The sequence below is a fragment of the Alligator mississippiensis genome, chromosome 2 (assembly GCF_030867095.1).
Source record: "Alligator mississippiensis isolate rAllMis1 chromosome 2, rAllMis1, whole genome shotgun sequence".
In the NCBI taxonomy this organism is placed as follows: domain Eukaryota; kingdom Metazoa; phylum Chordata; order Crocodylia; family Alligatoridae; genus Alligator; species Alligator mississippiensis.
The window spans coordinates 237,008,986-237,035,192 of NC_081825.1; the positions used below are offsets into that span (position 1 = coordinate 237,008,986).

The following is a 26,207-nucleotide window of genomic DNA, read 5'->3' on the forward strand; positions in this document are numbered from 1 at the left end:
CTGCTGCCAAAAGCAGCATGTGCTCAGTAATGAAAACCAACTATGAAGTTGATTAAATGTAGCCAACACTGAGTATGACTATAAAAAACACGGCCCATTTTATGCAAACGTACTGATGGGAAGCCTCCCCCTCATCAAGCTTCCGCTACTCTCCCTTAAAAAACAAACCAACCAGGCAGGTGCTCCCTCCACGGGGAGCTGGCAGCAGGGCTGGACATACTACACTATCAGGCTGGCATCAGGAAGGCCAGGGCCAGCCCTGACACACTTACCTTAGTGTCAAAAATGTGATCTTAGCCAGAAGGCTGAGATGCTGATGGAAACCTACCACAAAGATATGTTAATACAAACCATCTGAATAAGTTATATGGTAGTGCCCATTGAGTGCAATCCCCCTCAACACTGACTCTTTTTAAAATCATGTTGAGCCACTGCATTGCATACATTTTTACTTCACTCCCACAACTGAACTGCACCCCCCACTCCCATTTCCAATGATTCCTGTTTCTTCACCGGCCTTCAGTGTTGGACAAACATCACCAACCAGGGCCCCAAACAGTTCACCCAGAATCCCTCTGTTGCCCTCTCTCTATCTGTCGCATATGATTAGTGTGGCCCCACCCTCCATGAAGGGGAGCTGGACCAGGTTCCCTACACCTCACCTGCATATAAATTTTTGGAGGATCCCAGGACTCATGATGAGAACATCCAGTTCCAGTCATGAGTTGGGGGCGGGGGGTAATTAGCACATGATTCCGTTGTGGGGACTTTCTGGAGTGTATGTCCCTAGCCCCACAATGCTGAGCTGTGGGGTCACATTGGCTTGAAATGCTGTTGACTCTGTTGGGGCCTTTAATCATGAGCTTTTTGGCTTTGGACTTATAGCATTCATAGTTTGTACTACATATGCCTGCCATGGTTTTGAGAGTATCTGAAGCCCCAGACTGAGGAGTCTGGGATGGCCGATACTTGCCAGTGGTAGCACCATATAGACCTAAATGATTGAGTTCTGTTCAGAGATTCAGAACTGATTTGGCTAATTCAACCTGGAGCATGAAATTCAGGGGCGGGGAAGAAGAAAGAAAAAGTTTATATTACATATAAGTCCAGCCTGAAGACCAGCCTAGCGATGCACATTCAGCGCTATGGATGCGTTTGACACTACAATTTAGCCCAGAATCTGGTCTCTGACAGTGACAGGAGTGGATGCTTTGAAGAAGTGAGGGCCTGCCTTTCTGGCAGGTGTGCCACAAGCTAAACCCTGCACTCTGCCATGTGTTGCAACCAAAGTGTGTCAGTGTCACTTATGGCATGTGTGCTAAGGGTTGGCTACCCCCACTTTAGAGGGAGAGCATATGAACGAGGTATATCTAGACTCAGCTGTTCCCTCTGATATACTCTTTGGCATCTACCGTCATTAGTTTACAGATGTCAGAGGATACATCCCTGACTATTCTGTTTAATAGCTATTAATGGATCTATCTGAGTTTGTCTAGTCTTTTTTTTTTGGTACAGTATTTGCCTCTACAACCTCCTGTAGTAATGAATTCCACAATTTAACTATGCTCTAAGTAAAAAAAACATTTTTTGTCTCCTGCTAACTTTCCTTTTTTTTCTAAGAAAGCAGGAAGCTATAATTGTGTCCTTTAAACTTTTCCTGTCCACTCTAGCAGACTTTCCTTGATTATGTTTGCTTTAAGAGGGAGTTGTTTTTGTGGAGCTGTAATTCCCTGTCTAAATAAGTATCTAACTTTCCAGTTATTATTCCAGGATTCTCCAAGTGAGATGGACTATGAACATTTCTGGAAGAGGGGATAAGCTTTCATGTTTTTTTTGACAGGCATGTATCTGTTCTTACAAATTCAGAGATTTACTAGCCTTCTCCCCCACAAAAAAAAAAAGAAAAGAAAAAAAAGATTGGCTTTGTCAAATGTGGTAAAAACTTGCTTTATTCTTTGAGAGCAGATAGATAAAGAAGAAGGACAATTAGTTGGATTTTCAGACAAGCCCTTTCTGTTATTGTGAATTTAAAATATTTCATATATCCCTTGCTCTGTCTGCTCTTAGGTCTCCTGTGCAATATAAAGTTTCATTTCTATCTAGAAGAAATTTTAGAGTCTTTGACTTTTCCTTTGCCTGATGAAGGGCATTTGGGCCTGAAAGCTTGCAAATAATTTTTTTTTTTTTTTTTCAAATATCTAGTTGGCCTGAGAAAAGATATTCATTCTTCAAAAGCATTCTGTTTTACTTTAGGCAAGTCAGGGGTATACTGGCAAAACTGGATGTATCTACATGTGCTATTGCAGCTCATGAATAAACTGCAGAGCTTATTGCTCTAGAGTTTATTGCTTCCAGGCACACTGTTTTGAATATATGCTTGGGAGCAATAGGCTCTGCAGTTTATTCATGTGCAGCACATGGAGCTGGGTTGGAAAAGCCCCAGCTGGTGGTGGACCCTGGCTGGCAGTGGACCCCAAGGTTGCTCCCCCCGGTTCAACATGCTGTTGGGCTGGCTGAGGCACAAGGGAGCTTTTGTGCAGAGCTAGCTGGTAGGGAGCCCACACACTGAAGCACCCTTGTGCCCCAGCCATCCCCATCAGCATCTGCACTTGTACTGCTGTGGAGTTTTCTTTTACTTGTATTTACAAGTACTAGCCTGCTGTGGAGTAAAGCAGATTAAGGCCCCCCACAGTGAGGCAGGGGCAGGCGCTGCACAGCTGGGGCAAAGCACAGGATGGAGCTGTGAGAGTTGCTTGTCCGGAGGGCATGGCGGGGGGTGGCTCCCATCGCAGCGCACACCCTGGCAGAGGCCCGGGAGGCATGTGTCCCCCCACATCAGTGCATGGAGTGGAGGCAGCTGCTGCTACAGGCTGGACTCTGCACCCCACTGCCCCAAGAGCCATGCGACACCCTGTGCCTGCTGCTGCTGGGCAGGAGACAGACATGCAGATGCAGACATAGACACAGACACCCCTCCCTTCCCCCAGCAGGTAAGTGTGTGTAGGGGGGAAGGGGAGTGGGAAGGAGCTGGAGGGGCCAGGTGGAGACCCCCACAGTTCAGGAGGGAGTGGGGTAGGGGTAAATGGGGCCCAGGTTGGGCTGAGTCCTGGGACAGTGGGAGCCTGATGGTGCATCCAAGGGCTGTCAGGGGAGTGGCTGGGGGCAGGGCAGCTGCTGGAGCACTGCTGCCCTGCAGGAAGAGCAGTTGCACTGACAGAGGCATCCCACTGGGCTAGCAGGCCTGGGAGAAGATTAATCAGGCACGAATTCAATTTACAACAATCACTTTCAGGCACCAGCACAGGCATTTGCCACTACTGCGCCCCATGCCTCTTTCCCATGGTCACACGTGCGACTCTGTGGGTTGCTGATGGGCCTTGCACCTGGCCAATCGTGCGCCGCCAGGGTAGGCACAAAACACACTTCTGCCTCCCCCAGCCATTCAGACCCTCACAGCTCTGCTGTAAGGGGGTAGTGGCCAATCAGGAGAGCGAGCTGGGGTAGGTGACAGGGAGGTGCTGCAGTGTGCCATGTGGGGCTGGCAGCACCTAGTGCGTCCCTCCCCCAGGTAAGAGGCGAAACATGGGAATGTGCCAAGGGAGATGCCACCACTGCACCCCGAGGTATGCTCTGTCCATCCCTGTCCGTACGTACCCCCTACGACCTTTCTAAGTACCCCTGGGGGTATGCGTACCCCTGGTTGACAACTTTTGGAATGGATTAATATGTCTTTCAAGAGACCAAGAATTGATTAATATCCTCCAAGAGACCAACAGCCAAGATGCATACATGTTTCTTTCAGCATTTGTATTGGCATATCCAGTGAATACCCAGTTTCTAAATATTATCATTGATAACATTTATTTATGTTTTAAAATATTTACTCTAACTTGTATGCTTACTTGAGAGGGAAGAACACAAAGATACAGTAAACTAAGACACCATCAAGCAGCAGTTGCAACACTCTGGAACTCTAGTTTATATTTTCCCCCAATGAGGTACAATACTGATGTATCTGTAATGGTGCAAACCCCTACTGAAAGAGTCACTGTAAACGCTATAATGTGAATCGGAACAATTTACCTTATTTTTTAAAAACTGTATGCAGTAGAAATTCCCAAAGATCTGAAAATATTTTACAGCTTGTATTTGTGTGTGTATAATTATATTAAATAGGCATTATTTGCCCAATTTAACTGCATGAAACGTAGTCATCTTTGACCATAAAATGAAAGGGGAAATCTAGGTACAAAAAGCAGAATCTACTGTGAAGCGTTGTGTTGTGGTCACTAAAGAGATACTTACTTATAAGTACAAGTCAAGAAGACCTAGTGCCATATTAGAGCTCTCCCAAGAAGCAGCGCTGTTTAGGAGCTAAAGGAAGAAACAGCATCAGACTTGGGTTCTATTCCAAAATCTGTCCCTGCCTAACTAGCTGTGTGATCTTGGGCAAGTGATGTAACTTTTCTTTGCATCCATGTCCTTGTAAAATGCATAGAACAGTTGCCTTGTACAGTGTTTTTTAGTCCTTTCTTAAGAAGTTAAATAGTAATATAAAGTATTATTTTATTAAAAACTATTTTTAGGTTCTGAAATTTTCTGTTGTGAAAGTACTCGAAAGAATGCTTCAGTACACCTTTTGCACAGAAGTATAAATAGGGTCTAGATACAAACAGATTAAATTAAATTTACTGCTCTACTCCCACTGCTCTGCACTGATCATACAATGCAGCTATAAATTCTGCGGTTTGTTGGAATGGTTTAAAGCATTTTCTGCATACTAGAGATTCTGGCACACATTTGTCTTCCATCTTAGCATTTCCCTGATTTTTAGAGATGTGTCATGAACAGCAAAACCACGGTTGTTTATAGGTCACAGGGAAAGATGCAAAAAATGAATGAGGGAGTGTTTCACAATGACAGTTTGGTAATGAGGTTTACAGTTTAATATTTGTGAACTAAATTTGCAGCTTGCTTAATGTTTACTTCAGTGCTTGTCAAATTTTATAAACTTGAGGCACCCTTCTTTTGACTCGGCACCCCTCCATATTTTATGAATCAAGCAGCACCTCATTTAAAATGTATTCATTATAGTGCTTGCCTCTGTGCAGAGGGGCCAGGCAGTGGGGGCAAGGCAATAGCCAGGCAGAGATGAACCTGAGCCTGCATTTATCTCCTTGTGCATTTATCTCCTCGTATCTGCTAATCTCCTTACACCTCAGGGCATACTTCAGAAGATTTTATGGCATCCCAGAGTGCTCTGCCTTCTAACTGGGGCCTGGAAGAAGACTTGCATTTACATTATATGTCAGTAAAAACATGCATCAGTCGAAAAGTTTGGGTGTCAGTAAAAAAAAAAAAAAAAATGTATTGGGTTGGCAACCCTGGCTCTAACCACTAGGCTATGGGCAAGGCATTAACGAGACCTCTCTCCAGCCCACCTCTTAAAGCTGGCTCACTACACCTTGCATTTAATAATACTTATTGGACAAAATAGATAAACAGCATTCAGATAGCCTGGGCTCATGTTCTCAGTAGGGCAGAAACTAACACCTAGCCCCTCCCCTCACCTTCTAGGGCAATACGTATCTTTGAGCCATTCGTTCTATAGTTTGTTCTCTTCCTAGCCCTACCGATCTTCCCCTCCTTGCTGCCTAGTGAGCCAGTTTTAATAGGAAGGGTGGAGCATATTCTGGGAAATGCCTAACCTTGTGGCCTTGTGATTAGAACACTTTGCTGGGAAGCAGAAGACAGGTTCAAACCCATTCTGGGCTTGGGGCATCTAGAGCCGGGGTCCTCTGTACCCTAGGTAAGTGCCTAACCCTTCAGTTATTGGGCTAAAACAGTGGTACTCAATTATTTGGCTTCACAGGCTGGGTGAGTGGTACAGGGCCAGTTTGCAAGCTGGATCAGGATGTGCATGCCAGAATCAGGCCCCGCACAGCCTCAACTGGTCCTTGCATGCTGCGATTGAGCCCCACGTGCTGGGGCTCCAAACCACCTCCTGCCCAACTCCGTGCATCAGGATGGGACCATGCACACCATGGTCTGGCCCTGTGCTATCCCTGCCTAGCCCCACACACTAGGATTGAGTCTTGCACTACCCTATCCAGCCCTGTGCTGCTTCAGGGTCTAATCCTGGTGTGGGGAGCCAAGAGGGGTGGTTCTGGACCCCCAGGGTCGAATCCTGGTGCACAGAATGGCCCTGTGCCACACGTTTGGCCTGTGGGGCCAAAAGGTTGAGCACCACTTATTTAATGAGTGTACAGTGTTTTGTAGACACCCCTGTCTCCCCAATTTTGTATCTATTTGAAGAAGTTGGCAATAAGAATTTTGTCTGTGCTTACCAGAAAGTGTCTTTGCTTTGAGTAATAGTCTGCAGATCCATTTTGATTGGTGTTTCAGCCAGCTTGCTGCATGAGGGCCTGTGATAGTAGGTTAAATTTCTGTAGAATAAAGCATCTCTTATTCTTGCCACAAGGGTACGGAATACACAGGAACAAGATATAAAAGAAGAGTCCAATACACAAATTTATTTAACTAGGCTTAACCTCTCTCCATAGCTCATGCAGATCCAGCTTCTCCATATCTGAGTTGGAGGAACTCTATACCTGAGGTGAGGAAACAGGCTGCACTCTTTCCAGCATGCTTGTCTTCTCTATGTGAGTCTTCTCAGTGTGTCAGTTTTTTCTTTCTTCTTTTTCACTGACTTTGTAGGCAGCCTTTCCCAGCTCACCCAAAAGCCTCTTCCCATTTTATAGGACTGGTCCTTTAAATCATTTTCCTCCTCTCACTTTTAGCAGAACAACCCTGTTGCTAGGGCTAGAATTGTGATACCTCCCTCTTCAAAGCTGTGAACCTTCCTATTGTGGTTGAGATGTACCTTAGTAGGCCATTGTTTTACCTTTTCTCCTTGGTTATTTAATCATCATATTACTGTCTCCCTTGACTTCACTGTAAGTTCAGGCAAGCAACAGTACAACATTGATTATGGGAACAGATTTTTCATATAATATTGATAAGGAATATTAGAGACATTTTCCAAGTTCATCACAATAATGAAGCATAGATTATTTTGTCTTTTGCTGAGAGCATTTCCTTCTGTTTAATTCACCTTGTTCCATTTTTTCTCCTTAAATTTTGTTTGCAATTCCTTCCATTTTTATACTGTTTTGAATATTCTTCTCTTGCTATGGTCCTCTGAATTCCCAGCTCTTCTCTTTCAAAGGCACATTCTACCTTGCAACCGTATCTTATAGTATGCAGACAGAAGTGACAATTTTTGCCCCATCTGGCCATAGAAAGCCATCTATAGCCATGACCAAACACAAATTCATGGCTGCAGACTGTTTAAAACTTGGTTGGTGCAGCAAAAATTGAACCCTCATTGCATGGGGGTTCAAATGAAGACTTTCAAAATAGTGTCTTCTGTAACTTGTGTCTCTGCCTGCCAGCCTCCAGGCTGTTTTCAAAATGGGAAGGGGGAAAGGGAAAAGAGGGAGTTTGGTCTGGGAGGGGGGGGGGGGGCCGTTAGCTGTTAGAGGGTAGGGCAGGTACACTGGAGCCTCCTGAGCTGGTGGGGATCCGGTTCACCCCACCCTCCAGCGCTGGCTCCCCTTCCCCTTCCCATTCTGAGAACAGCCTGGGCTGGCAGGGGGGAGGGACTGTTGCTAGAGGAAACCTGCTGCAGGATCAAAGCCTGCAGCTAGATTCCCTTCCCCCCTGGAACCAACAGTGAACTTGTGTTTGGTTCAGGGCAGGGGTTTTCAACCTTTTTAAACAAGTGTACCCCTTGTGTCTCAAAGTTTCAGCTCATGTATCCCTTTATTTTTTTTTCTTGTTTTTAAGGGGTAGCGGGGCAGATTGAGGCCCCCATGGGGTGGGAGGGAGTGGGGCTGGGGCGGGGGTAGAATGCAGGATGGAGGCGTGTGCCCCTGGATCTGCATGCGGGGCAAGGGCAGAAGGCCACTGTGGGCTGGAACCAGGGCTGCACCAGGCTCTTCCTGGGTGGGGCTGGGCTGTGCTGTGCTTGGGGTGGGTGGTGCTGGGAGAGGGGCTAAGGGAGGGGCTGCAGCCACTCCAGAATTCGCTGTAGCCCCCACTCCCAGTGCTACCACCACCTGCCCCGAGCGCAGCTCAACCCAACACCCCCCTCCGGGAACAGCCTGGCGATGTCCTAGCTCCAGCCTGCTGTGACAGTCCGCCATCACCCCACGGGGATACACGTCCCACATGCCCTTCTGGGGTGCCCATAGTAGCGGGAGCCACCCTGCCCCCTCTGCCCCCCCCCACACGTGGCTCAGTCCTGCGTCCTGCCCTATCTGGGCAGCCCCTGTCCCTCCCCCAGCCCCACTCCCTCCCCCACTGCTGGGGCCTTGATCTGCCTGCCTGCCACTCCCCCCCCACCCCAACACCCCTTCCCTCATAACAGATTTACCAGCCAGACCTGGCTACTCTCTATGCTTCCTTGTTGCACTTCTGGCTGCCTGTGTGCTGCATACTTTTTAAGTACCCCTAGGGGTACACAAGGGGATCACTGTAACTCTGAACACTTCCTGCAAAATGTTCTGAGTTACAACAGAGAGCTGCACTTCTCTTTGCACCCATAGTTTCCTTTCTCACAGGGTTGCAGTTGTGTGGCAGAAGGTTTGGTTGTCTGTTGTGATTGAGAACTGAGAAAATGAATTGCTGTTGAAGACCAGCGCTGAAAGCAGCAGCATTTCACAAGTGTTCCCTCACTCTTTCACAGCGGTTCCCATGTAGTTATCCACCAATAGCTGTTAATACTTGAAGCGTAAATTAACTGTAAAAAATGAGCAAAAGCTTAGAAAAATTATCCAGAATTCACTACTTTGAATTCAGTCAGATCACTGTCCTGACCACTGCCCAAACAGACCATTAGGGGATCTTAACCTGGGATTTATGAACCAATTTCAGAGAGGTTACAACCGTTCTCCCTTCATTTTGGCCAGAGGGATATGGGGATTCCAGTGTTTTTTCAGTGTCAACATGAGGTGACGATAAGAAGATTATAAATTGCTAGATTGAATTGTTATGTATTGGGGCTGGGAACATGGAAGAAGACAGATTTACAAAAAAAAAAAAAAGGCCCTTCAGGCACTTTGTTATTTTTAACCAGTTTGTACTGCTCTAGAAATGCAGCTTTTAGACATCCCCTCTGTACTAAATTTGTTCTGTCTTTCTTTCTCTTCTTCTTGCAAGGGATTGTCTGGCTGTGTTGTGTGCTTCTAGGCTAGTACCCCTCCTCTCCTTTTTGGTCTATGCCTTGTATACCTATTTTCATAATTTGCTCAGCTAGTTTCAGTGCTCCTGTTTAAAAAAAAAAATACAGTTGGGTGATATTCATAACTCCTGTATTTTTAAGAGCTCACTAACTTACTAATTTATTTCTAGCACGTAACGCGTTTCTAAATTACTGTTACAGACTTTTTGATAGAAGTTTTGATAGGTTTTTTTTCTTGGTAATAATGTCCTGCCTCAAACTTTGTGGCATAAGTACTGTTTAATTCTAGACATGCCTCCTCTTTTTGTTGATATGGAACCTATCAAGACAGAGGGTCTTTAAGCTGGCAGGTTCTGCCACATCCGAGAGGAGCAACAATCCTAGACTCAGTTATTTTAACTGTGTTAGCAGATTCTCTCTGCTGTATGGCAGCCACCTCAAATTTTTACAAGAGTTAATTTCAAAAGCATTTGTCACACTGTCTGGAAAGAGTTATTGCTCCAATTAAAAAGTGGTTTCTCAGGACAGCCAAGGTTTTGGACACCTTTTATTGCATTTGGCAGATAAAGTAAAAACATCTCCAACCATGCTCCTATAGAATGCCACCGTGGCTATAAAATGTATTATAAATATTTGCGCTGAGACCTTATTATCTGCAAACTGCAGCAGAGAAGATGCACAATTGCATCTTGAGAAGTTTGCTACAAACTCTTTTCCTTGTGAAAGGATATTGTTTACATATTGATTTTTGGGATAATGATTTCAACCGTAAGGAGTTGGTTTGCTTAATGTTTCTGCTTAAGAGGTTAATTTTATTTTATTTTTTTATTTAAATGTTGAACTAACTTTTTTCCTTGCTTCCATTTGAAAGAAAAAAAAAAAGGGGTAAAGTTCGTGAGAGGGAGAGATTTGAGTATTGTTCAATATTGATATTTATAAAGAAATCTAAGAAAAAGGATTTAAGGGAAGCACTTGTTTCCCCTCCTTTCCTTTTTAAGGATCCAACTCTGCTATTGAAGATTGTATTTTACAAAGAACCCCTTAAGACTTCCTCATGCCAGCAGCAAGGAAGAAACAATTCTCCCAGCAATTGAAGTGAAAGTCTTCATCAGCTCAAGAGATGTATTTGGTAGCTGTGTTGGTCTGAGACAAAAAGAAATGCAAAAATGTAGAACTCTTGGTTCAGAGATGATACCTTTTATTAGACCAACTGAGAAATTGCAACAGAAAAAAATATTTTTCTGCAAGCTTTCAGGCTCACAACACCCTTCATTAGGCTCAGGGAAAGTTCAAGATGGTAAAAAGTCCCCATATGTAGGAAATAAACATTATATTTATAATAATATAAATACATTTTAACCTATTTTGGATTATAAACTTCATTGCTGAACAGCAAGAAAGATCTCTACACCTCCCCGCCTCTCTGTTATCCGACATCAACAGGAAAGGAATCCTGCTTGATCTGCACATCAAAGAGCACCTCACAAAGACACTCTCATGGACCCAGAGGGCCAGATGTCCAGCTGCAGCTTCTTCTGTTCAAATTTTTTTCCCCCCATATATGGAGACTTCTTACGATCTTGAACTTTCCCTGAGCCTGATGTAGGGCATGTGAGCACAAAAGCTTGCAGAAGAAAAAATTTTTTTTTGCAATTTCTCAGTTAGTCTAATAAATGGTATCATCTCTAAACCAAGACTTCTAGATTTTTGCATGTCTTTTCATCAGCTGAAGGTAGATGAACACCAGGGACTCTGGTGATGAGGTTGGAAACAGTAGCATAAGGATGGTGAGCGAGCATGGAATGAGCCCCAGGCGCTACGTAGGGAAGGCTCCTTGTGGTCTCTCTCCCACTCTCCATCCTCCTACACATTTTGGCATTGGCAGTAAGCAGCAGCAGTGCAGGGGGATCAGCTGGAGTTCACTGCTGCTGGGAGGAGATGTCACCCTGTTGGGTTTTTTGCCACCAGGAAAAAAAAGGAATTTTTTTTGCATGTTTGACATTTATGTCTGTGTCAAATAAGGTGACATCTTCCCCTCAGCAGCAGCGAATTTCATCTGATGCTTCTGTCAGCTGCTTGCTGCTGGGGACTCCAGAGCCAGACCCTGCAAAGAAGGTAGAGGGGGAGGGGGAGAGGAGGAGAGGACTCCCATGGGTGCAGTCTTGGCCAGTTACACCTCAGGTTGTAAATGAAGTAGTAGGCATGTCTGAAAAATCCACTGATAACAAGAAAGAAACCTTTCTCCACCCTACATCTTAACATTTTTTTTTGCTGTTCCTTTTTATTTACCAGCCCCCTTTCTCCACTAACATGTTCCATTCCAGAGAAAAAGCAGCTCACCAAAAGACCAAACTTACCTTGAATAGGAAAAGCAGTAGCCAGCTTTACCAGCCAAATCTGTGATCTTCTATTTTTCCTTCACAGCAAACAGTGGCTTGCCACCCTCCAATTCACCCTTCTGTTTGGGGAGGTCTCTACTTTTTCTTTGTTTGTTTTTAATTTGATTTTGTTTACTAGTGACACCGTAACTTTAGGATGGGGGTAGGCAATGTTTTTTTGACCGGAGCGCCGAAAAACACCACAGTGCCTACCTCAGAAGGTGCCGGAGTTCCCGCATGGCAGAAAAACAAAATGAAAGCAAGGGGTACATGGCAGAATTCCCTGCTTGTACACCTTGCCCCTGCCCCACAGCCTAGGCTCTGTGGCTGCTAGCAGCTACCCTGGCCCTGGGTAGGCTGGAGCCCAGGCTGCTCCCAGCAGGGCTTGCATTGTCCCAGCTGCCTGCTGGGAGCAGCCCAGGATCCTGGCTGGCAGCAGCTCCCCAGAGCCGGGGCTGGCTGCAGCCAGGAGGCTCCAAACAGCTGTGCCGGGCTCGGGGGTCCAGAATCAGCTCTGCACTGGCACGTGCAGGTGTGCCTCAGAGCAGGCGGTGGGGGCGGGGCCTGAGGCAATGCAGACTCAGTCTCTCCCCCACTCCCGGCATGGAGGTGATGAGCCCAGCACAGCTGTTTGTAGCCAGCCTGGGCTCTAGGCAGCTGCAGCAAGCAGCAGGCACAATGCAAACAGCTGCTCCGGGCTGCACAGCTCCGGCATCAGCTCCGTGCTGGCGGTGACTTCGTGTGCACCTCAGTGCAGACAGCAGGGCAGTGCAGCCTGCCCCGAGGTACCCATGCAGTTACCGCCAGCACGGAGCTGATGCCAGAGCTGTGCAGCCCGGTGCAGCTGTTTGCACTGCGCCTGCTGCTTGCTGCATCTGCCTAGAGCCCAGGTTGGCTACAAACAGCTGTGCTGGGCTCATCACCTCCGTGCCGGGAGTGGGGGAGAGATGGGGGCTGCACTGCCTCAGGCCCCTCCCCCACTGCCTGCTCCAAGGCGCACCTGCACGCGTCGGTGCAGAGCTGATGCTGGACCCCAGAGCCTGGCACAGCTGTTTGGAGCCTCCCAGCTGCAGCTGGCCCCAGCTCTGGGGAGCAGCTGCCAGCCAGGATCCTGGGCTGCTCCCAGCAGGCAGCTGGGACAATGCAAGCCCTGCTGGGAGCAGCGCAGGCTCCGTCGCTGGCAGCAGCTACCTGGAGCCAGGGCTGGTCGTGGGGTGCCAAGCAAAATGGCCTCGTGTACCAAGCTCGGCACGCATGCCAGGGGTTGCCGACCTCTGCTTTAGGACTTTCTGGATCCTTGGGAAGTCATTTATTTCTGAAGGTGTCATAGAACTGGGAATTTATTATCTGATGTACTTGAGATTTGGTAGAAATATTTTACCATGTCTACAAATCTCATGTACTAATGTGCGCCTAGTATGTCTTTTGAAATATTACTTTATTTGTTAATTTTGGGTCGGAAAGAGGGAGCAAAAATTGAACTTGCAATGAAAACATAACTACAGCTTGTACAAAAGAGTTGTCAAGTGTAAAATGCAGCGCTGATTCAGAAAAGACAATCAAATGGCTTGAGAGACCACCTTTAACCTGCCCTGACCACCTTTAACCTGCCCTACAGCCACAGTTGAAATCCATAGAAAGAAGCAAGGAATGAGCATTCCCCATGACAGGTCATCAGCTTTGGAATATAAGGCTTTTCTTCTCCAAAACAGTGCAAATCTGTTGATCTTCCAGGAAACTGTAATATTTTTTATTCAAGTGTTGGAACAAGTGAAGCTTGAGGGGAACTCATTTTGTGGGGGAGGCAAATTTTATTTTATTTGAGGTGAACTTCCTTGTTACTGTTTTAGTGTGATTTTTTTTTTTTTTTTTAAACTTAGTAGAAGCACCTGTTTTGAATATTTTCTAGTTTAATCATTTACACAAAGAAGGATAGAGAAATTAGTTGTTGGCTTACTTGTTTCTTTTCCTCCCTTTCAGGGAAAGACCATGTCTGTAGATTCATTGGGTGTGGAAGGAACGATAGGTTTAACTATGTGGTCATGCAGTTACAGGTGAGTTGTACTGAATGGCTCTTAAATGGTTGATTTCCACCGCGCCCCCCCCCCCCCCCACATGTATTTAACAAATAGTAAGTGAGCATGATAGCAAGTAGAAAATAAGCCATTTTTAAAATGGGCTGCAGGACCGAGGTAAATTGAACATTTCATATTTTCATCATCATCCTTTGTCAGAAAGAAGGGTCACCTCTTTAGAATCACCTTTTATTTTACTAAGAGAGTTGTGATGCTTTCTGAACTAGTTGACACCCCTCTGAAAACTTTAATTGAAGTTGGAAGATATTTTAAAACATACTCAACTACTAATGGAATGACATCATTCAAATTGTTTGGAAACAAAGAACTATATTTTCAAAAAACACTAAATTTAAGGTATTGAAGACTTTGAACAATATATTTAGAACAATTTTCAGATGTGGTGTCCATGAACAGGATAGAGTTGACTGAGGAAGATTTTATTGCACGTGAGTTGTACTGCAACTTTCAGTTGAGGAAAGGATAAGTGAAAGATTCATAAACATTATGTGTAAATGTTGGTTTTGGGACCAATCCTGAAAATACTCTTTTTATTTATCAGGGCCGGAACTTGGCAGATCTGCGTCGAAGTCAGTCTCGAGGAACCTTTACCGTCAGTACCACTTTGCGACTGGGACGACAGATTTTGGAGTCCATTGAGAGCATTCACTCAGTGGGATTCTTGCACAGGGACATTAAACCAGTGAGTTCCTCCTTAAAACACAGTCAGCATTGAATTTGCTCGGTCTTGGCTGGCGGCCTTAAAAGAGTGGGCAGTCTATTAGATGGTAATATGAAAAAGTGAGAAGGGGAAGAGAATTGGAGGCTAATCTGTCAAACTGGCAGTGCAGAATTTATTTAATTAGTGTTAGATTGCAGTTCCTGTAAATGGCCGTCCTCTTCACAGTAGTTCTCAGTTAGTGTCACAGCTGAGAGATGGAAATGTTATGTAGCAATACCTCCTGCCACCGAATAAAATTTGATTAGTGAGCATTTGGATTATGAATGCAAGCATTTGATGTAAGAAAACAAAAGGACTAGAATTTAACCACTGGAAATATGAGTTTTAATATTAATTCATTTTAATTTAAGTTGAGATATGGAATCTATTTCATGTATGAATAACAAAGAGATACAAATAATCTCTGTGCAGGGAAGAAAGAACTTGGTATGCTGGGTTATTTTAAGCTTGAGCTTTGCATAGAACCCTCTAAAAGTAGCTTGTGGTTGTTTAGGCGAAGGGTAGATTCAGAATTGTACTTGGAAAAAACAACATGTGCTACATAATTTTGAGAAAATGACTCTTCTGTTATTGATCATATTTGTTTGAAAGTTGTATCCCCCTTAAGCTTTCAATTTCCAAAAGTACAAATGAAGTTGAAACGGTAGGAGATTTAAGATAAATGATGCAGTTTAACAAAGGACTAACTTCTAATGATCTCATAGCCTTTATAATAAAGGATCTGTCTGAATACACTTTTTAAAGTAGTATTTTAAGCACTTAAGTAGTATCCAAGCCACAGAAACAAAGAGCTACACTACCACCATTGCCTCCTAAGCTAGCAAGGATGAAAATATATAGATCTTTGCTAAAATAAGGTAATTTTTTATGTCAGCTTCTGCTATGGAGCTTAAATCATCATCAGCTTGATTGGTCAACACTTTCCAAATAAGCCTCCTGGAATATTATTTTGTTTTATTATTTTGTCTTCTCTTTTTTCATTGTAATACCTGGGGTTTAAAAAAATTCTCATGCCACACTCATAGTTTGGGAATGTATGGTGTCACTTCCATTGAGAACTTCTGTTTCAAACAAACTTAGTTGTTTCTCTTAGTACTTGTTCTGCAAAGAAGGAAATATTTATAAAGATATCTCAGCCTTTCTAGGTTGATCCTGGCCTGTGCTACTTTATACTATGGGCTCCTATACATGTGCAGGGAGGCTGCTCTGACATGCTGTAATTACAGCGCATTGGACCAGACTCTATTAATCGAGTCTGCTGGAGCATGGTAATTACTGTGCCCCAGTATCATGTGCATCAGTGTCCTTGCACTGAAAAATGGTGGAGGGGCACTTTGAACTAAAGCTCGTTTGACAAGCTTTAGTTCAAAACACCCTGCTGCCATTTTTCAGCGCGAGGACACTGATATACATGATGCTCTGGGTGCTTTAATTAGCATAGCTCTTGGAACTGTGCTAATTAAACACCCCTCCACCTCCTGGAGCACATCTGTAAATGCCCTATGCGATTCTTTCTGTTTACAAGTATTTTTAAATACAAATATTTTAATTGTTCACCTTGAAAAGTATTTTCTGAAATGTTGAATAGAGAGAATCTTTCTAAAGTGAATTTTGGAATTCTGTTAATTTTTCTCCTAAGTGAGAGTATCTTCAACTACCTGTCTAGTTTTGATCTGGACATTGATCTTCACAGGTCTTAAATTTCCTGATGAGTCATTGTTTTAACTGTTCGTTTTTGATAAGTAAAGTAAATCCTAATGAGAAAATTTGAGCTCTCTAGTACTTTAGACAATCCTCTTTTTTTCCTACTCAGAAGAGGACTTGCAGCCAATTAACAGCCTTGCATCTGACAAAGAATTAGAGAGGTAAACCTTCTAATCATTTAAAACTGTAAAAAAAACCTGTGGCTTTACTTGGCAGCAGTTCATCCTGTTATTTAAAAAGCTTCCCTTCGCAAGTATTTAATTCTTCCCTATATTCTTGGATCAGGGGTTGGAGTGACAACAGGTAATGATATATTTGAAATTACTTTGATGAGGATGCTTTATTCTTTGTAGCTTTTTACATAGTAGCACATTTCCAAGTTTTGATGATAATTTTAAGATTGTGTAGCATTTGCCAGTGAATTGTGACAACTCAAGCAATTAATTTATAAGAGTAAGTCAGTACTGCTTAACACCTTTCTTATAGCTATCTCAGGTACAGGTAAGTAGTCCACCTTTGTCACTGTTGTTGGTATTTGTTTTGGAAAAGGGCTTTTCATACTTGCAAAAATTCAGTCTTGTTTGAAAGACCTCAGCTGCTTTGCTCGTAGATGGAGGATACCCTGCCCAGACTTGAAAGCACCATGCTTACTGCTAATTTTAATCCAAATCTAGCATATGTGGTGCTAAGATCATTAGCACCAGAAATCAACAATAGCTTTTTCACATAGTAGTACCAAGTTTCCAATTTGCTTAGTCTTCTCAGAAATATAGTTTTTTTTTTTCTTGCTTCATCTCCTTGATTTTCTCCTGTTTTTTACTATCAATAATTTTTAAGGTGGGTTGTGCAAGTGTAGCAGAAATTTTAAAGCACCAGGGCTTGCCAGCCTGTGTTGACTTGTTGACGGTAGGCATTTTAGGGGGAAAAAGTTATCAAAGACAAAACTTAAGAATGGACACCTGTGGAGGCAAATGATGAAGAAAATGAATTGCAGTTTAAATTTTTGGAATGTATTGCCTCCACACATCCAGTCTTTCTCTCCATGCCAACTTGTCTGTGAAGTTATTCCCAGTGCAGACATCTCTTTCTCCCCATTCTCCCCACCCCTCCAGAAGACCCAGTGCAGCCCACAGATCCAGGCAGCACAGCAGACAGTTTCTTCAGTAAAGACATTTATTGGTGCCAAGGCCAGCCAGCCAGCCAAAGGTTCTCTATCCCCTCCAAATGGGTTAAGCAGTCCCTCTGCCCCAGGTTAGCCCACAAAGGCTTGAGCACCCCCGAAGATACTCAACTGTTCCCTTTCCAGTCTCTTCACCCCTGCCAAAGCTTCTGCCTTTCTCAGTCCTCCAGACTTTTCTGGCTAGGAGCTGACAGGCTGCTCTCCCATTGTCATGCATATCTCTTCTGGACACCTCCTGGGTGTCTGGCCTCTCACCTTTGTCGATATGTCAACTAAGCCATGCAAGACTGTGTTGATGCTAAAAGGTCATCTGGTCTCTTCTCGCAAGTAGACAGCCCTGGCACTTAATTCTTCATTCTCTATATGCAGATTAAAGAAGTAAATGGATTCACACAATATTATGAAAACATGAATGCAGTTAATACAGAAATATCACAATAAAGTCTATAGTTTGTAATAACTGTATTGTTGGAAGAGATGTTAGGCAAGCTTTAGCCTTCATCATAGCTGCATCATCACTCCAACCCTATGTATACCATCTCACTTTTACTACAAACAAAGAATGTACATGTGGGGAATTTACCATGGAGCAGCTAATGCTCTGTAAATTTGCACCCTCGTTGACATTGTGGTAGTTTGATCATTTGCCCATAACTTAGTGCTCCTTTTTACTCTTGAGCATATGACCATACTCAAAGTGAATGGGGCTTGAGTTAAAAAGAAAATACAGAAGGAAGGACAGGATAATGAAAAATGCCTTTCATTTGTTTGTGTGTTAACACGTATACTTTTTGTTTATTTTCTAGTCGAACTTCGCCATGGGGCGTTTCCCAAGCACCTGTAGGAAGTGTTACATGTTGGATTTTGGCTTGGCACGACAATTTACAAATTCATGTGGGGATGTCAGACCAGTAAGAATTTTTTTTTCCACAGTTACTGTAAATTATTAATAATTTCCTGTGAAAATATACACAAATATTTCTGGAAAGGTCCCTGTGTAAGATTGAATGGATTAAAGATCTACATCCAGTTCTTTCGTTCTGGAGCAGAGATATTATATGACTTCATAGAAAAGAAAGATCAAATGACCTCAGAGTCATAAACAAGGGTGGGTTCTAACTTTGACCTAAGACGCAGACTTATACGACTGTGGGCAGCGCTTAAATGCTTTGTGCATTGATCAGTCTCTGATCTAGTTTTCTATCTGGAAAAGCAGGACCTCAGTGAATACTAGATGTTACGCTACAGCAGACTGTTTCTTGGCAGATAAACTGTGGTCAGGTAAACATGTTTACCAATATAAGTGATTGGAAACGGGTCTATACTCATACCAGAACAGAAGTTCAGCACACATAAACTGGTTTAAAAATGGTGGAATTCAGTCTAAGATTTGTGTCCCCACCCGCCCAAAGGGCGAATGTGTGTTCTGTTTGCTACTGATCTAAACTGCGCTTCTTGCAGAAAACCACGTAGCTTGAATTGATTCTGCCTCAAGCTTTTAGAATGTCTGTACCTAGCCTATAGGAGGAGGAGGATGGGAGACATTTGAACATTAAATTGAAAACCTGCTGTTGTCTAGAAAAGAAAGAACCAGGCAGAATGATAGCATGAAATAAAATATAGGTAAGTGTAGCTGTTGTATTGCTGAAAAGAACTACTATTGTTTTAAAATGAGGGGAGAATTAACATATCATTTAGTCAGAGAAGATCTTTAAAACAAGTGACTGAATGAGCAGATCACATTAGGTAGAGGAGAGCCTCTGTAATTTGCTGATGTTTGGGAGATGCATTGTGAATTCCTGAAATTTGTGAAGGGACAAGTAAGTGAACACAAGCATAAAATATAGTGCAGTGGATCCCAGTCTGTGATATAGGTACCACCAGTGGTATGCAGACAACCTGTCAGTGGTATGCGTTAACAGTGTTATTATAATTACTTCATATGACAAAAATTTGCTGGTGGTACTTAAGGTTGAACTGAAAAAATTTCTGGTGGAACATAAGGTTGTATCATTTTACATTGGTGGTGCGCAATCTGTCAGAGTTTGGGAACTGCTGATATGATGTTTGTTGTAACTAGTTTTTAGTGTAAAAGTTTATAGTAGTACTTAATATTGTACTTTTTAATAGTGTCTAGTACACACTTGGCGCATCTGTATGAGGCGCTAACTGTGCAGGAGCCTAATTCTACTGTGCATTAGCATGCAGGGCAAAAACCATGCTAATATGCTAATGCGTAGTAGTATTGGGCTACTGCGCAGTTAACATTGGTAAAAAGCCATGCGCCAGCGCTACTGTGCAATAGCGCCAGTTACTGCACATTGATTTAGTACTTGATTATGCAAGTACTAAATTTAATGCACAATAGTTACGGCGCAGTAATGAATGTGTAGTGAATGTAACGGAACCTGATTATTAGGAGCCATCTCTGGAGTGTTTTCAGTTCCACTGTGGCTGAGGGGTAGGACAAAATCACAGTTTTTGTGTGCATAGACTTGTGAATTAACTAAATAAATTAGTGAGGTTCTGCTATACTCTGTACCTTCAGCAATAATGCTGGCATTTTAATGAAAATAAAGGGTAGGGGAGAGCAATAGAGTGGCTGCTGCTCTTGGAAAGATAAGCTAAGCCTTTTGAAGTAGTGTATTTTTATTAAATAATTACAAACCCTTGTCTTTTTTTCTGTGTCTGGATATTTAGGATGTCTGAATTATTATTTTGTAAGGAAAAATTTAAGTTTTTTTTAAGTTCAATACTACGGGTCCACCAGTGATGGTATTTTCAGAAAAATTAACAGGAATATTAGATTTTGCATTGTGCAGTCTACTTGCTTTTGTTTTTCATTGCAGTGCCCTCCAGTGTAATTGAAATAATTTTCTATTTGGTATAGTGTGTTTTCAGGCTTTTTGACAGATAATACACATACTATAATAATAATAATATTGTATATAAACAAGGAATATGCACACTTCTTTCATTTGCACTGATCAGTATGACTTATTTTAAGTACTAAGCCATTATGATTATGAAGAATCATATTTATATTTGTATCCAACAATATGATTATGAATAAAATTAAATTGTATTTTGTTTAAGGAAAATATTCTTAATGATCATAGAGCAGCTATGCTCTATTATAATCATTCTTATTCTAATCTTCTTTAGATTTACTCTCAGGTTCACTAAACACAGACTACTACTAAGGAGATTGCACCTTGTTTGCTTTTAATTTCTCCTTCCTCTTGCAACATATTGTAATGGTGTTTTTCAAATTCCTGGGTATCTACTATGCATCTATGTTTCAGATATTTTTATCTTTGGTAAGCTACTCCCAGCTGTTTTTGTTAGAATCACAAGCTGTCAGTGGTATTTTGATGCGTCTTTGTAGTGCTGGCATGATCTACAAATAGAGAATATGTTTCTTGTTTTAAGTTTGCTATAAAAATGCTTTTGGAATTCTAGTATATTTCATTCTTACAACATGTCTGATTCAGTAAAATTGAGACTTGATCAAGAAGCACTCAATGCCACCTATTTGACATCTGTGAAGTATTTGAAATTTTGTCTTGGAATTTGATATTTCAAATGGAAAGGAGGCAGCATAGATTAATTTAAATTGCTTAATGTACTGCTGATTTGTGTCTATAAGTTAGTACTCATGGCACTGCTCTATAAGTCTATGGTGTGATAAACTTCTAACGTGGTGCATAGCTGGACATTACAGTCGTTTCAGAGATACTTTCTTAAATTGCCATAAAACAATACTAGCCTTTGCTATACATTTAGACCAGAGATTCTCAACCGGGGTGCCTTAAAAAGATCCTTTCAAGGGTGTTGCACGGTGCTGCACAATGTTAGCACTGTTAGATGTACAAATATGATTCATAAGACAAACCCAGAGATTTCAAATAAGAATTCATAGTATTAAGAACATTCTGACCTGCTGTGGTATTTGAGTTCTTTGCAACAGAAGACTTGCTCTGTTTTTCTGTAGTCAGAAAACAAGTGAAAGCCAAAGCTGGTGTTTTCTGAAGGCTCCCTTGAAGCTATCCAAGGGGACCTTGAGTCTAAAAAATTGAGAATCACTGGTTTAGATGGTCTCATCCTCAAACGGAACATTTCCAGCTAATGAGCTGCTAGGGCAACAAAAGTTGTTTTTGAAATTCATGGGGACGCTATTTTAGTCTTAACTAGTAGTTCAGCATGGGCCATGAGACTTCAATTTTTTTGAGGCTCACTGTTAATAGACATACAAACTGGGGATTATAGACTGAATGTCTTTGAGCGTGTGCTTAATTTAAGGCCCCTGCCACATGTTACACTTAAGATGTGATTAATCAATTAGTCATGTTTTAAGTTGTAAGCTGGCCACACATTAAAGCAACGAATGGCATCATAAAACAAGGAATAAGTCACACAGTTATTCCACAGAAAATGTGGAATAACTTTGTAGATGGTTCCTATCATTCTATTAATTGAATGCATGGCCAGGTGTACCCCTATGGCTGGGAGCCCACCAGTTGATGGGGCTCCCATTTGTGGGGGAACACCATGTGCTCCCACAAGTATGAGCCCTGTCAGCTGATGCAGTTGCCCAGGATCATGATTCTGTCATGTACACACGGCATGGCAGTAAGTGCCATTGTGTGGATTGTGCATCAGATCCTATTGTGCTTTTACCTGCATATCTGGCAGGGATCTAAAGAACAGTTATCTGCAAATAACAGAGCCCTTATCAGTAATTGCACCAGTAGCTTTCAGCAGGCTTGTAGGTGCTGCAAATGGAATAATATGCCATTGGTCTGAAGCTAGTTCTACGCTCCTTCACCAGCTGGACAAAAAGTGAAATAGGGTTGATTAATGTACTCAATATCATTCTTGCAAGAATTCTCCCAGCAGCAGAGTACAGCGATACCATGATGACTGTCTTAGCAGTTTGCCAAGACTCAAAATGGGAGGGAGCATCCTTGAAATCTGGTGGCTCTGGGTCCTTTCACAAAGGTGGCAAAAATGCTATAAGTTGTTATTGGTGATCCCTCATGGTCAAGAATGATCGCTCCTGTGGGTCAAGTAAAGGGTTGTAAATGAGTCCATTGATGGCTAAAGAGGCCAATCCTGGAGCTGCAGACTCTCTGGAAAACTCCATAAGTGGTGGTCAAAGAGAAGGTCAGACCACAGATTTCTGAATCTTGTTTTCTTTCCTTCCATTTCTGTAATTCTTTTGTCTCTAGGACAAGAACATTTTCCTCAAAGTAAGATGTAACTTCTCTCTCAAGGCATTGCCATGTAGCCCTGTCCCAGGCTAGTTTTTCCCAACTTGTGGTGTCGGTGCCCACACTTATTGTTCACCTGGTGTGTGTTTTTGAAGCATTTCCTCTGGCCCCCCACATGTCTTTTGTCCTTGGCTGAGTTGGGTGTATAGCAGTTGTTTTGATAGACATGCATCAGGCATGCACACACAGTGCCATGTCCACTGCAGCTGATATTAAATAATCAATGCTTCCATACTGATGGTGTTAGCATCAGCAAGGACACTGGCATTTATGCAATGATTCTCCCACTTTATGCCAAGGACCTCCTGAGGTAGTGCTGATGATGGTGTTCAAAACTTTTTAGGTGGTCCTGATAAGTCACCCAAGCTTCACAGCTGTAGAGAAGAGTTGGGATTACCACAGCCTTATATAGTAGGAGCTTTGTTCAAGTTCCAATGTTGTGATAGTTGAACACATGATGATGCAGTCTTCCAAAGGCAGAGCTGGCACATAGGATCCTATACTGGATCTCCTCGCTGTTATTGGCCTTCTTTGAGAGATGGCTGCCAAGGTATGCAAAGTATTCAACATTCTCCAGTTCCTGTCCGTCAGTGAGGATCCCTGTCAGAGGAGTTGATTGACCTGGAGCAGGCTGGTGAAGCACCTTTGTTTTTCTGATGTTAAGGGTCAGTCCCAGACACTGGTATGATTGAGAGAAGCAGTTAAAGGCTGTGTATAGGTCCTCTTCCTTATGTGCAATGACAGCACAATCATTGGCATACTGAAGTTCCATGATCAAGGTTGATGTCATTTTGGTTTTTACATGGAGGCAGGAAAGATTGAAAAGGTTCTCATCCATCCTGTACTTGATGCCAGTGCCATGTGGCAGATGGTCATGGATGAGCTTCTCAATGACTGCAAGAAAGATGGAAAACAGAATTGGTGTGATCACGCAGCCCTGCTTGACACCAGGTTGAATGGCAAAGTGCTGTGTAGTGGAGCCACTACAGAGAATGGATTTGGTCATCTGGTCATGAAAGAGGCTTAGGATGGTGATAAATTTCCCTGGGCAGCCAAACTTCAATAAGATCTTCCATAGATCCTCATAGTTAACAGAATCAGTGGTGTTTGCCAAATCAGTAAAGACCATATATAGCTTCTGATGGTGTTCTCAGCACTTTTCCTGGATCTGCCTCTCCATAGACTGCTACCTTGATGGGGTGGAGAGGCTTGCATGTATTGATGACTCTAAGAGCAATGCTTTTGGGAGTCTTGTACTCCTGGTAGTCACTCATGGCAGTAAGATCAAAGGGGAGGTATCAGACAAAGAGCAGTTCAACACAACATAACATAAAGACCTCAGTGGTGGAGCAGGCACATGAAAAAGGCATACTTCTCAACAGCTGTGAAGGCAGATGAAGGCTACAGTGGAAGAGTAACTCCAGTATCTTGGATTTCCTTGCCACTGGACACAGGTTTCTCCTCCACTAAGATCCATGCAGTTGCTGATGCGTAATAGCCTCCTCACATAAAACAAGTAAGACGTAGGCTTCTCCCTCTGGACCCAACATCCAACTGCCAGTACCCATAACCTCTGTGAAGTCCTGCAGTGATGGATGAGTGATGACTGGAGGCAGACCAAGTGATTGCTGGGAGTCCCTAGTCATGGATCCACACGCAAGTGGTGATCATGTGTTGGTCACTTCACCCTTGGAATGGGACAGGAGGGTGATTCAGCAGCTGAGCAGTCCTTTTAAGGGGATGCCCTCTGCTCACCCTGCACAGGGCGGGGGCTAGAAAAGGTGCCCCAAATGTAAGCTGTCCCATATCATCTTACCTGACTAGATAGCCACTTCCAGGGGGATCACTCAAATTGTGGTCAAAACACAAAATTGTCCTTTGCATCCTGGAGTGTACAGGCCCTACTAGATGACCGGAACAGTGACAGACCTGAACATAGAACAGCTATTGTTGCCTGAGAACTCTCATGATGCAACATCAGTATTGCTGTTCTCAGCAAGACCAGATGTGCAGACGAAGGCCATCTGAGGGGGAGGGTGTGTGTGGCTATATGTTCTTCTGGAAAGGGGAATGTATGGCTATGCTATAAATTGTACAGTCATCTGCTGCCTACTCTGTTGGAAAATTTTGGCTTCAGAAGTATTTGGGCAGGGTGCCTTACTTAGTAACATCTGTTTGATGGCCCTTTTGATCTTTTCTGGTAATGGAACTGCAGCCAAGGTTTTCTATGGTTGGGCACCAGGGCATGGCAGGAAGAACCTTGTTTGACATCCTGGGAATATTGTAGTGCCTACTGAGCAAGGATTTGATTCTTGCTAGTAAGCAGTCTGCCCTTATGAGCTGAATGATCTACTGCTTATTTACTAGATAATAGACTTTTTGCTCCTGATTTGGGACAGACAGCTGCAGTAGGATGCTAAATGACATTTAATTAAATGTGCAGAATAAATAACATTTATTTTTATTAAATAAAACAGACATAAATGTTTTGTACACACAAACATCTATTATCAAACCCTGTTTCAAATTTGCAACTAAATGATTTTTTGAATACCAGGATTAACTATTAGTAAGAGAATTTAAATGATCATTTTCTATTGGTTTTCAAACATTTTCAAATATGCGTTGGTGAAAGTGACTTGCAACTTAAATTCCTTCTTAAGTCTTTTGAACATGAAATGGTCCCTTATGTGACTTAAGGTTTTCTTTCACACTTCTAAAACTAGTAAATCTCATCCTATCCTGCCTTGTTTTTATTTTTGCTGCATTTTCATTAGTTGTGGATTCAGCTTATTTTATATTTAAGTGTTTGAAGATAATATGTTTAATCCTCACTATTCCTTGTATTAATACAAGAAAATGTAATCCTCTATATTTCTTGCAGTTTACTTTTAATGCTAAAATCTTAATTAAAATGTAAATAAAATTAAAAAAAATATGATTTAAATAAAAATGAAATTTGTTTTGGAAGATTTTTCTGCTTAATTTGTTTCCCCCTTCTCTTTATTTAGTTAAAAATCCTAGGCATCCATTTTTGCAGCTATGTTTGCTTCCCTCTTCCAAATCAAGTTTTTGGAATTGATTCCCTCCTTCCATACTATTAATTTAATCACAGGGTTTTAATGGGGGTGTATAAACTCCCTATGTGCAAATTTTACAGCTTCCTCCAATATATTTGTGTTTATTGCAGGCTGTATTTTTTCCTGGATACCATTCTCTTCTATATTCTTGAGCTGGTTGCAGAATTAAGTTAAAAGAAGCTGCAGCTTCTGTGATAAATTAAATTACTTTCTGTAGTAAGCAGATGTAATTACAGGAAAATTACTTCCAGGATATTTTAGAAACCTTCCTTAGACAGAAAACCTGAATCCTCTGTTTAGTATCAATTGTTTTGGTGTGACTTGACCATAAGGTAATGCTGTAGTTTTTTCTACCTTTTTGACGATTTAGTTTCTTAATTCTTGGTAGCTTCAGAAAATGATTTTCTCATTTTAAATGTGTATACAACATTGATTTGCATTAAGAACTCGTAGTTAAATACTTTATATCATGGCTTACAATGAGATAAAACAAGGCCAAAGGTTAATGTCACTATTTTTCCCCTTCCATTT

At 42.5% G+C, this 26,207-nt stretch overlaps 1 protein-coding gene across 4 annotated transcripts in view; it reads left to right on the forward strand.

Moving 5' to 3' along the window:
- TTBK2 (tau tubulin kinase 2) overlaps positions 1–26,207 on the forward strand; it is a 222,912-nt gene that overhangs the window by 70,948 nt on the left and 125,757 nt on the right. For all 4 annotated transcript variants that reach the window (XM_019496582.2, XM_059722946.1, XM_019496584.2 and 1 more), the window contains 3 exons: positions 13,603–13,676; positions 14,260–14,400; positions 18,130–18,234. In XM_019496582.2, the coding sequence (XP_019352127.1) occupies positions 13,603–13,676; positions 14,260–14,400; positions 18,130–18,234 (320 nt within the window). The remainder of the gene's footprint in view (positions 1–13,602; positions 13,677–14,259; positions 14,401–18,129; positions 18,235–26,207) is intronic.